Source organism: Anopheles merus, chromosome 3L, assembly GCF_017562075.2.
Source record: "Anopheles merus strain MAF chromosome 3L, AmerM5.1, whole genome shotgun sequence".
Lineage (NCBI taxonomy): Eukaryota > Metazoa > Arthropoda > Insecta > Diptera > Culicidae > Anopheles > Anopheles merus.
The window spans coordinates 35,969,670-35,988,752 of record NC_054085.1 but is presented as its reverse complement, the minus strand read 5'-3'; the positions used below and the strand labels follow the sequence as shown (position 1 = coordinate 35,988,752).

The window sequence follows — 19,083 nt, the reverse complement described above, 5'->3', positions numbered from 1 at the left end:
AAACATGAGCCCTCTCTTTCCATCAACGATAATGCTTGCGATGATGAGCGGCTGCAAGGTAGCCATAGTGCATTCCAAGGGCTGCTTGGATTGTTTAACTGCTCTTAATTACTTTCTGTGTCTTTTTGTTCTTGCTGTGCTGTTTAGATGCTTTTCGTTGTTTCATCTTTTCAGCTGCAGTTTTCCAACTTTTTACTTTTAGTTTTACCTTCAACATTCAAATGCGTGCAGCTCGGGCAAAACTTTCTTAATGAAGTGGCTAATGAAGCACCTTACCTTGATTGAATCTTTCTCAATTGCGCAAGAAACCATACATTAAAAGTAAATCAACGATGTTGCTCTTGTTGCTGTTTCAAACCCAATATATTTCTCGCTCGTTATTTTACAACTGTGTTTTGTTTGGTGTGTGTGTTTGTTTTGCCCTTTTTTGCTGCTATTATTTTTTTGATGTTTTGTGTTTGCAATGTTGTGTTTTTTAACATTTCACTACACTTCTGTCTTCTCCTTCAATCCTTCATACTACAACATTTTCAGCTTGGTTGTTCTTAAATGAACTTTCCCTCCCCCTTTTTTACCACTTCCTCACTTTACACATATTCACACTAAACGGGTGCGTAAGAATTGGTTTTTGTTTCTGTATTTTTACCATCTCTCTTTCAATTAGAATTTTCACTTCCTTTTCCTTTCTTATTTGTGCGCTAAAGTAATGTCGCCTTGGTTGGCTTCTTCTTACCGACTAGTGTATGCTACAAAACATAGGCAAATGTATTACACACCACACCACACCACCAGCCAGTGTGTTTTTCAGCTAACAAAAACGCGCAAACAATGGAGATCGTGACAAACGGTTTGTACAAACGAAAGAATCAAACAAGACAACTGCGGGAAAAACGCCGGAAAGCGCAACACCCAATACCCAGCCATTACTGGAGGCGCTTTCCGGCGCTTTGGCGTGTTGTCGTGCATTGTAGTGCCGCTCTGTTGCTTTACCTCTAGCAGTGTAAGAGAGAGAGAGAGAGAAGGAGAGGAGGATCATTTGATTTTAATCTTTTACAAAGATTTTGTGTATAGTTTATATGCTCTTGGAGTCTTTTTGTTTACAATAAATCAAATGATAGTTTATATAGTTGTAGATCGGGGGAAATACGGATAATACCAGCCTCATTTGGATTTGAAAGAAAGGGGTTGCTTGTGCAGAAATCGATGGTTGATTGGCGTAGAGATGTAGATAACTGTGTAGCGTCCAGGGGAAGAGTCTTGCAGCTGTGCCCTTTTGTCCATGCCCTCCAGACTCCAGTCTAAACACGTTCAAGCCACTAGCAGACGACGCCATCCCTTAATGACTTTGCTTTGGGTGAGCTTTTGAAGAGGAGACAAGTTTCTTAGAACAGCTCAGACCCAAGCTCGTTACCGTTCGCTCCCGCGCCCGGCATCAGCTCGCCCGTTTCTAGCAGCCCGTCGCGATTGGTGTCGACGAAACGTTGCAGAATCGATTTGGCCAGTGTCGGATTGGTGGACATTTCGTTCGCAAACCACTCCAGCGGGAAGCTGGTGAAGAGAGGAATGGTAAAAATCTGCTTCTTCATAATGTTACTCTCACTCTGTGCTCTTACCTGTTCTCTTGATCTCCTCCGACCAGTTGCTGCTGGGGATCGTTCTGATCGACGCTCGCCAGATCCTCCATCAGCTTGCTGATGTCGTGCTTTTCCTCGGTCCATGGTGCTGACTCAGCATCGCCCGCCCCCAGGCTGTGGTGTGCTGGTCGGCCACTGCCGAAGCTTACGCCAATCGGGGCCCGGCGCTTGCCGAAGCCTCGTGCCGTCATCATTTCCGAGTTGCGGAAGGGCGCCCGTATCGAGCGCGGGATCTTGGAGGCTCTCGCGGCCAGGCTGGCCAGCTGGCGGGCCGGTCCAGCCTCGGACGTGTGACAGCACAGCATCACCGTTGAGAGGATAACGAACAGCAGCAGCTTGTAGATGGATATTTTCATAATCTGTCATGAGCGAGAGAGAGAGAAAAAAAAATGAAAGAGTATCGAATCAATAAGATGTTGGTTTATAAACACTTTCTTGTTTGGTTGTGAAAACTGTGATAGAGCAAAAAGGCACAGCGAACCACGGGAGCTTGGTGGAAGATGTAATGCAACCTCTACAATAATTAAATTCACAGCATCAGTACAGTACACGGTTGATTGAAAATTTCCAAGAAAAGTAGCAAAACGTCCCTCGGAAGCTGTCATCCCGTTGTCTGTTCCCGCTCCATCGCAAGATGCCATTACAAACAATCAATCTGTACTGATTGCCTCTCACATGCGCCCGTAAGTACGTGCGTAAGTGGTCGATGGATCGAGGTGTCTTGATCGACGCTGCTTGATAGTCTTTTGCGGAAGGAACAACAAAAAGCTAACTGCCAACATCCCTTAGTACTGGGATGCTCGTATTTGTCTTGCGTCTTGTCACCCGTGCCATGCCACGGTGATGGAGCAATAAATTTAATTTATCAATAAATATTTATTGCCACGGTTCACCGCTGCCGTTTGGAGGCGTCTGGCTGAGGGTAGCGCTGTAGCAAGGTTGGCCGGGGGACGGTACTTGGAAAAACCGCGCGTGTAGCAGCGTTTGCCCGAAGCCATCAATTTTCGATTACCCAGTCATTGTCACCAGCGCAGTGCTTTACAGTGCCGTTTAAAGGATTTGTTTTTGTTATTCAATTTAAGACCTGTTGCTGCTTTCGAGTGTTGATTGGTTTGGTTTCGTTTAATTGAATTGTTGGCAAAATGTGACGTTATTCTTTATTATAATTGAAAAGTACCTCAGCAATATAAGATTTTAAGCATATAGCAAACAATGGTTTTATTACAATATATCACTATTAATGTAAATCTTGTACATTCTGCAATTGCCTGTTCTACCAGCACCTATGAATAGGCACTCAATATTACTTCTGAATGGATTCGTTCAGGATATTGATGGGGTGTTCGCATTCTGACGTTGAAGCTGCATTCGCTGAATGCAGGGATTAAACCATCTCACATTACCAATGCGCGATACGGTGAATAGTACCTTATGATAGTGTGTATAAATAGAGCTTACTCCACAGGAACTATTCCAAACGATTGCTTTTTGATTCATTTTTGAACGTAGAGAAATAAGTTTGCAGTTCACTTAACATTATAACACAATTATAAAATATAATAAACTCTTAAACCACTCATGAAATGTGTTTTTGTTCACTGAAATGAGATGAGTGAGGTAAATTTTCGCCTAAAGGTATATAATGTATGTATACATCGTGTGTATACCTTTAGGCGCACCCACGGCCTATACTTAACGGGCTAGAGAATACGCCCATAAATGTTTTGAGCCCGTTCCACCCAATATTCTTACGAAAATGATATCGCTTTTCCGACAAACTACCTTAAAGTAGCTCCGGAATAAACCATGTGTAGATTGCGAGGAACATTCATAAAATATCACTTACACCGTGTGTCGACATTCGAGAACCTCAATCCCGGCAGCCCGTTTTGCGTCATCGATTGCGTTGTAAAAAAGCTCATGCTTCAGAATCGGGTCGTCGGCGGGGAAAAGATGCTACACAACCAATACTTTCATCCACCATCGTGTGCTGTTTTGAGCCTGCCCGGAACCTACACGTACCGCTGCTAATCATTACTACGTGACACTAACTGACGAGCACAGTGCGACGCGAAATGCCGTCCACACATATCCGGCCACCGGGGTTGAAAATAGACTCGGTCGCACTCAATTTGATCAACGTGTTCCGCTTTCTTCGGCCTCATTTACGGTGGACGGGAGTGGGTGCGGTGCAAAGTTTTTCTCCAGTTTTGGTTTGCTGTAATTGATTTGCGCTCCGTTCCAAATCGAGCGACCAGAAGAGAAAGTTTGTGTTCGTACTTTCACCGAATGGCCTGACAGTTGCGGACGGTATCGTTTGAAGCGAAGCTTGGACGTTATTTATCACTGGAAGCTTTCGATCGCTGCCAGCAGCATTGTAGGTAGGTATTGATAGTTTGGGCCGTGTGCAGAACACTGACAAGGCAACATCGTTGCATTCGGGGAGATGATTTGGGAGCAGTGAGGCAAACTGCAGGGTAAAAACTTATTAGAAAAAGCGATCGATGGGGCGGCTCGGGAAAAAGGTCCTCCTTTCATGAAGCCCTGCTTATGTTTGGTGGTAATTTTGTGCTGACCATAGGTTGTAGAAACAGCCCTGAACATGACTTTGGTGTTCCTCAGGCACAAGCAGTGTCGGTGAGTGTATGTTCAGGCAAGTGTACTCTGCAGTCTTCTGCAGGTTCCAGCAGGAGTAGGTTAATCGTTTTATCGGCACCGGTTGCACAATGTAGCGCTTACATCGTAATTACGTTGCACAAAACTTGAAAAGTGATGAGTTTGATTGAGGTTTCGCCGGCAAACACGTGGTAGGATGTGGTCAGTTTATGTTGCGGGTATGCATTTGACATGCACCGTTTTTGTTGCACTGCACTGGGGGAAAGATGGGCCAAATTTGCACCGAAAACGTTACATTTTGATAAAGTAGATGTATTGTAGAATAAGTTGTTCAAAATCGGAAAGTCAGCTGTTTTGAGGGCGTTCAAGTAATTTTGCATCACAAGTTGCATACTTTTAGGCGTTTATAGATAGAAACTTGTCAAGCAACACTTGGATGAAATGAAATATCGAAGCAAATATTTAGTCACATGATATTTTAATGAATAATTGATGAACAATCTAGTATATTGAATGATTGAGTCCATAAACAATTGCAAATAAGTCTGAATGTACAACAAAGATTCATACTGCAAACATTCCTTTACTATACCCTCATTTATCGAACAGTCGTGCCGAATTTAAACTGACCCCCCCCCCCTCTCTCTCTCTCTCTCTCTCTCTCTCTCTCTCTCTCTGGGCTTTTGGTGCTGATTCATTCGGACATTCTTTGTTGTGTATTGTTCCTTACTGTAGCAATCAAAATATTGCTGAATGGCAAATGTGTGAGCATAATGCTTCGGCTGTGCTATGTCTCGTTATCTGTACGCCTAATGCCAAACGATCGATTAGAGATTAAGATTTAATCTGTAGAATGTTTCTATATAAGTGAAAAAACGTGGAAAATGTAAGGTAAAGGTTGTAAAAACTTGAAATCCGAAATTTTCTTCGCATCGTTTTATCACTTCCAGCAAAATCAAGGTTTCCTTTGGATTCACTAATCGATATACCTTCACACATTGCAACTTCTTCAGCAGTAGCCGAAGAATTCTGGAGCCGAACGCCGAAGAAACCGATTAATTGTTTTTGCATTGTTGTGACACAATTTCAATATCCCGCTGACTTCTTGCTCGCTTTGTGGTTTTGACGTGTTGCATTAGAAGGTTTACCAAAATGTCAAAGAGTTATAGCTTTGTTTCTTCATACTGAGGTTTAAGTTAAAAAACAACGCTCAATTTTTACGAGCTTTCGTTTGCAAGACATTAGTATAATAAAACCCTTGAAAGCACTTCAAGGTAAAAGGGTTTTCCAGTGCAACAGATGTTCCAAGGGTAATAAATTATCGTTTATTTGTTCCAAAAGTAAGATGGAAAAATGATGACAGTGTGTGTGGATGGTTCCCACGAAATTCGGTGCCATTGGTGACCCTTTTTCGTGGACAAAAAGCATCTTCAAGAAAGGAGACGTTTGTCACCAGGGAGCCCGGGATTCGGGTGAATATTTATTCGTCCACCAGCAGCAAGTAAAAGCTCAGAGAGCCTCAAAGCATACATCTTTTCAATGGTATTCGCTGGAAGCAAGCCAGAAACCGTGCGAGAACCACAAAGCACGGTAACGTGCTCTCAACCCAGCGTTTGAAGTGCTTCCTGCTCCGGTGCGCCCATTGTCTCGTAAAATTTAACGCGAAAATGCAATTTCATGCCCACTTGCACCGTGCGGATATCATCATCTGCGTAGTGCCCAACAGCCGTATGACCGTGCTGACAAAGAAAGAGTCACATTCTTTGACGGGGCTTTGTGACCCTTCTCGAGCGAACGAAAAGTTGCCTTCCCGACTCACAGCCCCACCGGTGCTGCCCCTCTAATGGTGGATAAACATTTGTTTTTCCGATTGATTGCATCGACCGCAGCGGTGGGAATCCATAATTTGTTGTGTCAACATTGGCGCCCCAACATTGGTACGGGATCAGAGATTGGGTGCGTAAGGATCACCCTTGGATTGGACGCAATCGGTTTTGTTATGGAGCTCGGCAACGTTGTAGCGGACTGATCCCTTAAGTAAAGTCAACATTAAAGGTATGTTTGCTAGCAGCGTATGCTTGCCATCATGTGTGCGTGTGTGCGCGTGCGAATGTGTAGGATGAAGTGGTAGAAAAGCTGGAAAGATTTCTTTCGTCGCACTAGCAGTTTCTCACACTGGCTCTGTTTCTTTCTGACCCATAGGTTCAATAAATGATAATCTATCGACGTAGCTGCTTCCCCCGTGGCTGGATGGTGTTGATTGGTGTTGTTAAGCACTCCATTATCGATGGATCAAAAGGAAACTTTGCGTGGTACCGGAACCTTCGGAGAAGCAGCAAAACTTTTCTTCCCGCCGCAACAGCCGAGACAGCCGAGACACATCCGATACAGTTCTTAAGGTGCGGTACTATTTTTCCTTTCGAACTTACTTCGTAAACAAACACTGTGCTTGTAGAGATAGACTGGATCGACTACTTCGTTTATATCTTCATCAGTGTTCCATGCTCTGAAAGCAAGCACCGCTCCAACCAGCTGTTGTGGGAAAATCAATCAATCTTTGTGGCACGCTTTTGGGTAGAATTCCTCCCCCTTTTACCCTTGCCATGCCATATTTATGTTACATGACGTGGGTCATTAGTAATCGTATGCCAAAAGTTAGTTTCGGCAAAAGGTTCGCGTGTCCCAAAGCCGCCAGGGGAATATGAAAGCAGCTGGCAAAATGTTAAGCCCAACGAGGATGCTTTGTCATGGATAATTGCATACTATTAGGCGCAGAGTATGCGACTTTCTGTACAAGATGTCTACGCAAGCATGGTTAGGTTTAGACGGTTCGTCTACTGTTTGTTGTTTTGAACCTTGATGTAATAACAACACAGTCTTCTTATTTAAAAACAAAAAGTAGCTAGAACACTCCATTAGACGCTGACCGTGAGAGTTCTTTATCATTTCATTTGGTGGCTGTAACACGTCACAGAAGAAACAATCTTCATCATTTCTCGAAACCTTTTCTTGCCCCATTCTCCCACCAGCACAAGTCCCGGTGGGAATTGCGTGGCTGGCAAACGCATAATGGCAGTCACATTACTTATAACTGCGGTCATCTGCGGTACCACGACCACGGCCGCTCGATTGTGAATAGCAACATGAGCTTGCCGTGTTCGTTGACGTACTTTTTCAGCGTTCGTAAGCGAACCTTCGCTTCGCGGGGAAAGAGGCCACTATTCTTCTTCAGCCCCCAAGTGGAAGAGAAGAAGGAGCGCCCCAAGTACCTGCTAATTGTTGTAATAGGCCCCTTGCATACAAAGGGAACCGGAACAGCTGGCGAAGGGTAATGAGGACAAGTACAGTAAGCGACCCAAAGCTCTTGGGTTGGCGTACTGGCCGCCAGATACTGGTGGAATGAGAACATAGATTGAGGCATACTCATGAGAAAAAGAAAGCTTCCACCGCCGGCAGCAGGAGCAGCAGTAGTATGTTACATCTTGAGTACGTAGAAGGTTTTGCTAGCGAAAAATCTGTGTTTAAAATGTCACTGGAACGTGAAAATTCAGCTCAAGAACGTTTGCACAGTGTTAAAGCGTAAGTACATGAATTATGTTTGCTGTTGAAACATGGCTTGTTTTCCAAAGAATAAAGAATAAAACCCTATTTTTTACAACGTACTGGGCGTCTCCTTGAGCTCATACCATGCGTCTCCATTAGTACCATCACGTGTTTCCATGGTGATTAAGAATTATTGTAGTGTCAAGGCATTCTAAGAGTAAATATGAGCTGTGATAAAATGGTGGTGGAGTTTATACGAATGGATTGAAACGCTGATAGTGTATCAATAATAGTCATCAAATAAGACTGAACCTGACACTGCCTGTCAGCATGTAATTGTGCTGTCATATTATCATTTTCCACAACGTCTTCTCTATCTTCATGCCAATGTTGATGCGAATGGAAAAATCAGTGTGTGAGAAAGCACTACTGATTTAAAAATATTTGTTCAATTCGAGTTACCAGCCAGCATCCCGTACCGGTACAGCATTTAAATCGTTTTCTTCAACTATCCCAACCGCTTATGCTCGAACGTCCGTGCATAGATACTACGACCGGAAGGAAGAATACTAGCAACTTTTCCCCAAACCACACCAAAGCTTCTTCCACAAAAACGTACCGTTTCTTGGCCAGGGCTGCAGGCATCACCCCGGGACCGGGGTGGACAGTCAACTGTTGAGCAAACTCTTGTGCAACATCTCGACGTACGATGTAGCCACTTGCTTCCTGCTTGACATACGAACGCGTGCTGTCTGACCGGAAGACATGATATGCGATGGACAAGGTCCAGTCCGGTCAAGTTGAGCCAACAAGCCACAGGTATTTATGATAGTCGTTGATATGAGAGTGAAGTGAAGCACGAGCCGTACTGTTTGCGCTGCAGGATGGCACATGGTCCGTCGGGGCAGTGTGGGCCGACGGTGATTTCTTGCGAAGGAAAGTATACTGTAGGCGTATATTAAAACGATGCTGTCTAGTCGGTGTTAGCTTTTAAGAACGGAGATGAGAAATTTGCCTGAGTCATTTACCATTCTCGAGATGCAAGATTAGCTTTGTTTTGTGTCTTTACAGCCTCCTAGTGAAGGGAACAACAGACAAAGCACTGTTTTGTAGCCATGAAAGCGTTTAATTGCACGCACATTTCAATTTTCTAATCACGGCTGACTTTCAGTGGGGAGAAAACTGTTTTATCAGCAGACGGTATGATATTTCTTGCACGCAGTGAGCTATACACTAGGACACAGTATTATCATTTGTAGTCCTCTCTTTCACTCGAGTCTATTCATAGAGTGATTGATTGATTGGTGATTGTTAAACATTCCTTTACTATACCCTCATTTATCGAACAGTCGTGCCGAATTTAAACTGTCCCCCCCCCCCCCTCTCTCTCTCTCTCTCTCTCTCTCTCTCTCTCTCTCTCTCTGGGCTTTTGGTGCTGATTCATTCGGACATTCTTTGTTGTGTATTGTTCCTTACTGTAGCAATCAAAATATTGCTGAATGGCAAATGTGTGAGCATAATGCTTCGGCTGTGCTATGTCTCGTTATCTGTACGCCTAATGCCAAACGATCGATTAGAGATTAAGATTTAATCTGTAGAATGTTTCTATATAAGTGAAAAAACGTGGAAAATGTAAGGTAAAGGTTGTAAAAACTTGAAATCCGAAATTTTCTTCGCATCGTTTTATCACTTCCAGCAAAATCAAGGTTTCCTTTCCATTGTAGATTGGATTGAAACAATCATAGATCTCGAATACAATTCTACTAGCGTTTGCTTCGAACAAAAAAAAAAAAAAAAACAGCAGCACACGAGTTTTTCCCCAAAGTACATGATACTTGAGGATCCGCTGGGGAAAAGAGCACTCCTTACCGTTTTATAATCACTTTTATTATTTCGAAAGCGTTTCGAGTGCGACTAAATGGATTGCGTTCATACGGTGGTACGTGCACACGATGCACACCGGTGGTTATACTTTTGGTCGTAGATTTCCATTGCTCTCCTATACACTCACTCACTCTCACCCACCGTTTTCAGACTGTGGCTCAATTGAAATGAAGCCAGCGCACAGAGAGCTAACGGTCAAGATAGAAGAACTGAATGGTTAGTTAACATTAGTTCACTATTTAGACACGGTTGGTTGGAATTCAGGAGGAGTCTGGGAAGTAGACAACCCTATGCTAACGATGATTTATGGCCGCTTGGTGCAGACACCATAGGTACAGAAGGATTGACCTTGTTTGCCTCGTGCCCAAGGATGCTCGTGTGTTAAGTTCATAAGTCCAATGATTAAACAAACACGACCAAGGAAAAACAGAGTAATGCGAGAGGATGTGGAGGGAGTAATAGAGTGTAATTAAACGGTGGTGAAAACATGATCCCTGTTGAGCATCTTGAAATAGTAATCACAGGTGCAAAATTATTGTTATGATAAGTGATAACGATTCCGAGGGCGGTTGAAAGAGGATATGATACCCGTTTCGTGTTGACGAGCTATGTTAGCAGAGCTATTAGTTTCCAGCTAAAATGTGTTGCTATGGTTTCTACGAAGAGTAATCAAACAAGCTTTTAAATCGTCGATGGCTAGGCTTAATACCATATGCTCTGTTTGTGTGGGAAGATGGTGCTGTGCATACATTTAGGCGCCATATGTGCAGGGCAAGCAGTCTGCATGATAAATCTGTTTAATTATCACACACAGAAACTCACAGGAAGAAATGCTTCAAGCTTATCCGTAGCTTATGGCTATATATTGATTTGCATCATAAGATTTATGAGTGCAGAAACATTTTAAGGAAAAACATAATTTCCCACTGATAGCGTATATGGAGGCACGGGATCGGTATCGTTGAGTTTATTGAGAACTAAAAATAAACGATACTATTGTCGAAGTAAAAATAATTCTTTTGAGTCATTTTCTTTTATCTTTAAAAATTGCAGATTCTGGCAAAAGTATTGTTGTTCATTTTTGCCCACTCATTTGAGCGCAACAATAGCCGATGATCTTGAAAAGTAATTGTATGGAAATATCTTGGCAGTAAATAAAAGAAGCGCATCGTGAGAATGGTGTATGAATAGATTACTTCTATCCTACCTAACATCACTGGAAGGCATTTCCGTGGGTTCTTACCAACAAAAACCGGTGCTTCTGTTCCACGGTGCAGTGTATCGTTGCTCTTCACTTCTTTGTTCATTTTTAGCTCTTCGATCGTTGTGTGCGTATGTGTTTATATAAAATAGCCCAAAAAGTAATCTTTCCGTGTTGCTCAATATTTTTACTGCCATCGTATTGACCTTGTGTTTATTTTTATTATCCTCCCAAAAATGCCTTAGGCTGTGTAAATTTTATCATTCTTTTCTATTTTCACCTCACCGCTGCACTGCTGGCTTTCTCTACAATACGGTGACAAAAACCACTTCACCTCGTACGAGTGGTTTGCACAATATTTTCTTAACATTTGTATCAACGCCTTCTTTCCGGCGAGAACCGACACCGTCACGTTATGATCGATCGTCGCAACCCTTGTTTGGTGTTTGTGGTGAATTAAATTTTTTAACAACTTTCACTTTTACTTTCGTGTGGGTTTTGGTGGAAATTGTTATTTCAAAAAACGATAAGAGAAGTGTTTCTCCACTTCACATTTGCAGTAAGCGTTCTATGTTATTTTGCGGCAACAAACAACGAACGCCCGAGGAATGACTTGATTGGTTTAACGAATGGTTTGAGCTTGCAATGCATTGAAGGTGAGCTTCAAAGAGGGATTAAACAAATTTCATTTACGTTTAGGGCAAATTTTGATGCACTATTTATCCAAAGCTCTATAGTGTTTAAGGTAATAATGCGCCTAAATGTATGCAATTTTTTTACAACTTTAATCTTTCACTGGAATTAGTTAGTAGTACTGAATGATATCATGTGAAATGTAATTTCAATTACTACATTTGTTGAATATCATGATACCAAAAAAGTCAAGTAGCAAGGTTTTCCTTTTGTCAGCCACCTAAAGCTGACGAGGTTTATAATCAACTAAATCTGTTTCAATTCGGACAAAATCATGCAAACTCTCAACATTTTCCGAAATACAAAATCAACCGTCAACTGTTTCGTGTGTTCCACTGTACTGGTGGGTGGCAGTATTGCTTGTAGGCTTCTTTGACCGGAATCCTTGTATCGTAACATTCGTATTGCCTTGCTTTTGTTCGCTCTACAAGTCAGCAATCCTATTTTTAGGGCCATACTGTGGGACGTTATCCATAAAAAAGAAGGTATTCCTTCATATTGTTCATTCATATCTGTACCTTTCACTCTCCCCTCAATTATTTGGCATTGGTTGCACTTTAACCAGTACGGCTCTTCTGTCCTGCGGAGCTAATCGAACCATTCACCTAACGGTAACGCCTTCCGTGTTACCGAACGCAACGCGGATGATGTCATGTATCATTTTTTGGCCTCGTAAGCAATAGCAACAGGTAGGGCTTCACACATCATCCGTGACACTGAATGGGAAGGTTAAGTGATGACAGGCTACTCAGCGCTCGTAGAAAGTGATAGTGAGTGTGTGACAGCCTTCGTTTGTACTGTGTGTGATCTTTGCATGGCAGTGCGGTTGACAAGGGTAGTTGGTAGGTTGGTCGCACCCGGTGGCAAGATTTCACCATTTCTATATTGTTCCGGTTAAGGTTTCTATGTGTAGGAGAAATTATTGAAAATTGAGCTGTTCTAAGAAATCAAAGCAATATCTTCGGGGTATATGATATGCTGGGTACTGGATATAAAGATATAAAACACAGTTACACTAGTAACAATAGACAAAATTGCATACCAAACAGCATCTTTAGGTTCTTGCGCCTAAATTTATGCTTTATGTGCTAATAACGTTTAGATGCAAAAAATAATCGTTTTTATACTTTAATGTCAGTCAATAAGTGCTTTATCGAATCATCTCGTTTCCAATAAATTAACACGGTTACTTTTTCCCGTTCATTAATCGCTGCGCTGTGAACCACAGGAAGGTATGCAATTTCGAACCGATTCTAATTATGCAAACGTTGAGAAATGTTGGGATGAATAAAACACCGCTCAACAGCTTTGCTGATTGCCTCACAAGTGGGAGTCGACCTTACAGCCCGAACCCTTCAACGGGCCACTGGAAAGGTCATCGCTGCTCCGTCAGCGGTCGACGATGCGTCCAATCACCCGCCCTAAAAAGCCACGGCATTTGAGGGTAAATTAAGTGCAAATAAATGGCCGTCGGTACCGTGTTATTTAAGGACCAAGAGCCGACCGCGGACCGCAAATTCTGCGATAATCAAATTTAATGTACGAACGACCCCCTTTATGTGTGGCTGTGTGATGTATGCAAGTAAGTTTTAGCACGCCAATCTATATCCGATCAATTTACCACGCAGAACGGGCATAATCTTCGCCAAGCAACAACCACATCCTTGTTAACTTGTTCGAAATTTGATCGTTAGCTGTGCAATTAGTGAAACAGTTGTGGATGAAACGTGTGGATGTAATGTACGCCACTCGCATGCAGATGAGTTACGAGTGGATGACGGAAAATGTTCTGGCATCTTCTGCGGGACGCCCCTTCGAGCTGGTTGATTAATTAATTTAAAACACTACCTAAATTTGTGCTAATGGTTGTTGTCTACTCTGCCCTGACCCATAACTCCGTAGACCTACGCACAGGCTGACGGAACCCAAGCACTGTCCCATGCCGCCGGCATGAAAGGGACAGTTTATCATCAGCACACAAAAAAAAGAATAGAAGTTAAACATCCTCAAGGTGCAAGAGTCATCGGGCTGAGTGGAGTTCGTGCGCTCGAAGAAACACTCAATAAATCTTTTCATTCAGGCGTTCTACATTTCTGTCCCGTGTACTGAGCTCGGAACGAAAAGCAAAACGGGCACAGCACTAGACAAGCGTTTTTGTTCCTCTTTCGCATTCGGTTTGTCTGTTCAGAGCACGAATCGTTTAGGGCGGAAAGCGCCGGAAAGTAGGCACAGGTGGGCAGCATTTAGTAAAATTGTAGAATTACGAACACAGCCTCACAGCAAGGTTTTCTTGCCGCCTACGATTACAGAATAGGCGTAAGTTTCCCACAGGCAAATGGTTGCAGATCGTGAGGCAGATTGAACGGCTCGCAAGGATCAGGTTAATGCGATTGTTCTGACAGGTCGGCACGCTGCTGGTAGCATTGTTACCTTTCGTTTCTCTTACATTGGGGAGTGATGTTTTTCTTTGGTATTTTTTAGGTGACCCATTTTACGCAAGGGACATACAAATGGGGTGGTTTACCTTTTTGTGTTGTATCTTGTCAAGGGAAGTAGCGAGGACATACGGTTGTTAAAAGAGCAAGTGAACTTTTGGAAAAAGCAAAGGCAGAGTAAAAAATGGATTCGTTACGGTGGCTTAAATATCATACCAAATAGCAAACATACACTTCAAGTATTTAAATTCAAACTACTACTACTTATTGTAATTTCAAAACAGTTTTATAAATGGCTTTTAATTCTTTTCAACAATTTTTGTATCAAATATCTAAATAGTTAGCCTTTTCGAGTGCTTCTTTCATCGCGAAAGGTCAACCGACGCGTCTTTTTACCTCATTGCCTACATGCAGGCGTTTCTGTACAGAATTGGCAGTGCTTTCGAGTACTCTGCTCAACAATGTAGACCGGAGATGAGCAACCTGTTGCCCTCGGGTCTAATGCGGGCCTCGTAGAATTTAAAACACAGAGAGTGACTGCTTTGGGTTGGCTAGAATCTGAAGAATAAGATAAACAAAAAACTGTGTTCCATAATCACCCGTTTTATTGTTTCCCAGAAGAATCACTTTTTTCGTTGTTGTTGTGTGTGAGCCTAACCGAAAAACAAACTGTGGTTCTTTAACTTTTTTTCCTTACCCTTTCCAATTAGATTTTGTCCTTTAAAGTAAAAGTAATGGTATGGCCTTGCATTATGCTGTTATGGTAATAGTTTCATACAAATTGCATAACTTTAGGCGTAATTTCATGCTCATTTCAGATGGCTTGGTAGCCAACACTAAATGATTGTGCTAAGAATATGTTTTCAGATCCTAGAGTATGATACCATTGAGTAGAGTGCTACAGGCTAAATAAGGCTAAATAGCTGCGATCCCACGATATTGTTGGGTGGATGTGTGTGTGTGTGTTATTGAATAAACAAAGCATCTTGATTACCCTCGGGAGGTTTTATGTACAAACAGGTCCGAGCTTTTCCCTTCCTTTCACTCGTAATGAATCCCGGCGTCAGAGTGTTTTGTCAACAGAATTGATTCATTCTTTGGAATTAACTGGTAAGGAAAAAAGGCAACATTTCTATACATCACAATCTGGCACGATTATTGCTCTATTCTATGCCATCGGAACGCACTATACTCATGACGGTACAAACGGTTTGCTTATGAGCTGTACAATGCTCATTTGTTTCTGCTGCATAATGGCTCTTGTCTCTTGTCGCTTGCCATTTCTCATTCTGTTTGCCACTGGAAAAATGTTTGCCGTGTGACCGTAATTGCAATGGTAGATGAAACCGTCCCTCAGCCACAGTCACTCCCGTGATTCGTGTACAAAGATTTATCACAATAAACTGTTGCATGCCAGCACGTTTGTGCACTTACAATGAGAGAAGAGCAATGAAATAGAGTAGGACGAAGAAAAAAAAAAACGAACCCGCGAATTCAAACGCATCCAGAGAAAAGTTTGTTTATTTCCGCTGGAACGAGCGTTGCAGCAGTATAGTATTCCCTTGGGAAACTTCTGCTTGGCGAGGGAAAAACAAACGATGGTTCCATTTTGGTTTGATTAAGGCGGAGCTGAGGGAAAACAAACGCTAGACGTTTATCTTATTTTGATCACCGTTCTGCTCGCGGCTTAAAAGTTTTGTCTGCCGAAAGACGGGATGCAGGGAAAAGGGTAGCATTTGTTTACTTGAAGGAAAGTGGCCTCGTTTGCTTGATTTTTAAATTTTATTAACTGCATTAATTCCCGGTATTGTATATTTTCGAACAACAATCAACGAGATTTACTTCTTTCGCTTTACTGATGTTTTCTTTTACTTATTTTAGGACAAAAGGACAAAAACAACTTTTCCCACTTCTCGTCCTGACTCAGTGCCTAAAGGTATGTAATATGGTAAATCATCATAATATTTGAATAGTTTTATAAATATTTAACCGTTGATAGATTTATCGGCAAAGAATTTCAGTATTAAAACAAGGAATCTTGGAAGCTGTGGAACTGTATTGCATACTTTCAGGCGTTTTACAGAAAGAACGGCTTCGGTTAACATTGCTAACAGAAACGTATCAAACAGTTTAAAACACGCCTAAAGGTATGGAATGTGCCTTTCTACAGTAGATCATTAAGTAGCGATTTCATTTCGTTTACCAAGTGCTAGTGCGTGTTGCGTTCAGCAAATCATCCTTCACGTTCAGTGCATTTCTAGCTGGTGGGGCAAATTTTTGTCAAGCCTACCCAATGCTGTGCTTCCATAGCTACAACTGCAAACACCCTTGTCATACACCTTTCAATCATGATTATGATCGAAATTGATTCCTTACCTTCGGTAGCAGGTGAACCTACACCGTGTCCACCTTTTCGGAAAGATTTCACCATCTAACGGACAGAGCCGCTGCACGGTAGCCCTGACACAAACTTCCAATAAATTAAGCGACGGCCAAATGCGGGCACCTAAGATTGAGTTACGAGCAGATGGCATCGTTACTTACCTCCATTTTGGTGTTGTTTGAGGTTGAAGTATGAGTTACCGGAAGTTACTGTTATGCGTGTTGTTTCTGGGTAAAAGTAGAATGCACTTTTTTGCTGTAAGCTTTGTTCCTGTTGTTGATTCTGTTATGCAGTTCGTTATGCTTTTTTGGAAATTTTGCTACTGATGGTTAAAGTTTTTGTTAAGATTTGAAAATGTGAAGTTTGTTGAATATATGGTTTTCACTGTTTTTGATTTATTTGAATCACTGCACGAGCAAGCGCTTTGTGGTTTGATTTATTTTCTAGCAGCTACACGTGCCTTATCCTCTATTGCCTGTATGATACACAAAAAAGGAGCCGATTAAAAAGGAAACAAATTAAAGGCGTGAGTGCAAAGATTCACATGAGTGATTTACACCTTCATCAGGGGGAGTGAATTTGAACCATCGAGAAAACAACTAAATGAGAATTTTATTCATGAGTTGTGTGAGTGTGTTTCATAAATTGTGCCACACTTGCTGCTAGTGTTCTCATCCTTCCACCTCGTGCAACTTTCGCGAAATAGTGAACAAAAGCAGCAGTGCAGAACAAAAAACCGGAAGCATTTGTTTCTTTCTAAGGTCGCCTCCTCCTGCTCGACGATCCTGCTTATCGTTCGCATCATGTACGCCTACGAATCGACCGTTGCAAAGATGCATCCTTCAAACACTTCATTACCATACGTGTGACGTGTTGCGCGCCGGAAACTATCAAAATGGCTGCCACCGTCCACCGTCGCTGGCAAAGCTGCTTTGTATGTATGTAAATTTTCTTCGACGATCTTTCACTTTCTCGCTGACGCGAAAGTAACAGCAGCTCCCCAGCCTCTTGGCAGCTAGTGTGTTGTTTATTCCCCCTCATCACTTTGGCATTTAAGTGTTACAGTTACAATAAAAAGAAAATCCCCTTTCTTCTACACATTTCAATTGTTTGTGATCATGGAAGTGGAAGAGTGCACCGGTGCAAAGGCATAGCAGCGTGTCGGCAACTGTCGCTAAGAATTCCTTTCATGTGAAGCTAGCGGATCATTTCTGCTTGCAGAGGAGTGTATTTAAATTTGAAAGGCACTCAGTGGCCCCGGACCCTCGTGGATGAAACAATGGTCAGTCGTAGGTTGCATTGTAGACAAAAAAAAATCACATGTGTTTTAAGCGTGTTGTTTCGAGAGCATAGGGCGCCTCTTGGCGAAGGGTTCTTATGATAATGGAATCAGCGTAGCGTGGCTTTTCGTTTGCATGTGACAAGCTATTCTTCGTACCAAATGGGGAAAATTCACATACAGCACACACAAACACAGCACAAGATAAAGCAAAAAAAAAAAAGGAAACAAGCTCTAAGAACAGGCTAAAGAAAAAAGAACTTTATGAACTCAAGCACACTTCACTTAGAAATAACTTTTTGCCTACATTTAGGCGTTGACGAACACCTCCCTAATGAAATTAGTTTTCTCATGTTTTTTGAAGCGTTTGTTAGCACTGTTCCTTCGATTTGCCAAGCCAGCAAACTCTTGATTGATATTACTGTTTATTGCACATTTTACACACGCTGTACAACTACAAATCGCGCTCAATATCACTTCACTTTCCAACTTGCATAGCAAATCGGGTTCTAAGTGTTAATGTGCATCGATGCTCCACTTTCACTCAACACTCTTCAGTGCACGCACCTGACTCCTCACTTTGAGAACAGAGCATCCGATAGAACCGAGCAGCACTGCACCAACACCGAAAAAACAATATCGCACAACTTCAAAAGCTCCCGAGCCAGCTCCGTAACCTAAGACCTGTCGCAAACGAGTGCTTGCCGGCTCGTGAAGATCACTTCCTTTTATTCACCGATGGAAGCTCCCGCCGGAAGCCAGCGGCGATGTGTGCGTGTGTGTTTGTGAGTATGTAAGCGAGCGTCTGTCTGCCACACCGTTACGTTGCGTTACGCCCGGTAGCATGCTCGTGTGGCGCAAGCATGGGTGTAGAAGCACGTTGCGCGCTGCATGCTAGCCGACATCCGAACCACAGCAAGCGATGAACGCGTTCATTCTTCGCCGGGATGCTGGCGGTTCATCGCATGTTGATGATTAATGAAGAATTTATTTTAACTTTGAGTTAAACATTCGCTACCGTAATATTACTCAGGTGTTAATTATGATGTCATATCGATAAAAACTCATAACAAACCCTTAATCAAAGTGATGAAAAAAAAACAATCAATAGACCGATTAAGAACGTCTTAGTGTTCGTGTTACATCTGACGCACGTGGAGTAATGTTCATTCGATGATGAATGATAAGGAGTGAATCTTTTGGATAAGAGGATAACTGTGTTCATAGAAATTGAAGCCTTTTTTCAATATTTGGCTGCGAACAGTAGTTTTATAAAGTCGTTCCAGACAATCGTTATAATTGCATACTTTTAGGCGTTTATGTGTACAGTAACACAGAAACTGACACAATTATGCCCTGTTTTTTTTGTACACTACATTGTCTAACAAGCGCTAATATCCTTAAAGTCTCTTAAA

General features: G+C 42.3%; 1 protein-coding gene across 5 annotated transcripts; it reads right to left on the bottom strand.

The window, feature by feature from the left end:
* Positions 1-1,055: 1,055 nt before the first annotated feature.
* Positions 1,056-18,362, bottom strand: LOC121600106 (allatotropins-like). 5 transcript variants are annotated; one of them, XM_041928412.1, is made up of 4 exons: positions 18,236-18,362; positions 16,551-16,864; positions 1,614-1,993; positions 1,056-1,548 (listed from the first exon to the last, which is right to left on the bottom strand). In XM_041928412.1, exons 2-4 carry the CDS (start codon positions 16,554-16,556, stop codon positions 1,383-1,385), a joined length of 552 nt encoding a protein of 183 aa, XP_041784346.1. In that variant the 5' UTR covers positions 16,557-16,864; positions 18,236-18,362; the 3' UTR covers positions 1,056-1,382. The 5 variants fall into 5 exon arrangements, with proteins under 5 accessions (XP_041784346.1, XP_041784349.1, XP_041784347.1 ...); XM_041928415.1 differs by having other exon boundaries at positions 16,551-16,711; XM_041928413.1 differs by having other exon boundaries at positions 18,248-18,362.
* Positions 18,363-19,083: the final 721 nt, after the last annotated feature.

Excerpts from the sequence above, each read along its gene's own strand:
- LOC121600106 (XM_041928412.1), bottom strand. Across the intron at positions 1,549-1,613 it reads GGAGGAGATCAAGAGAACAG|CTTCCCGCTGGAGTGGTTTG; the intron begins GTAAGAGCACAG and ends TCTCTTCACCAG.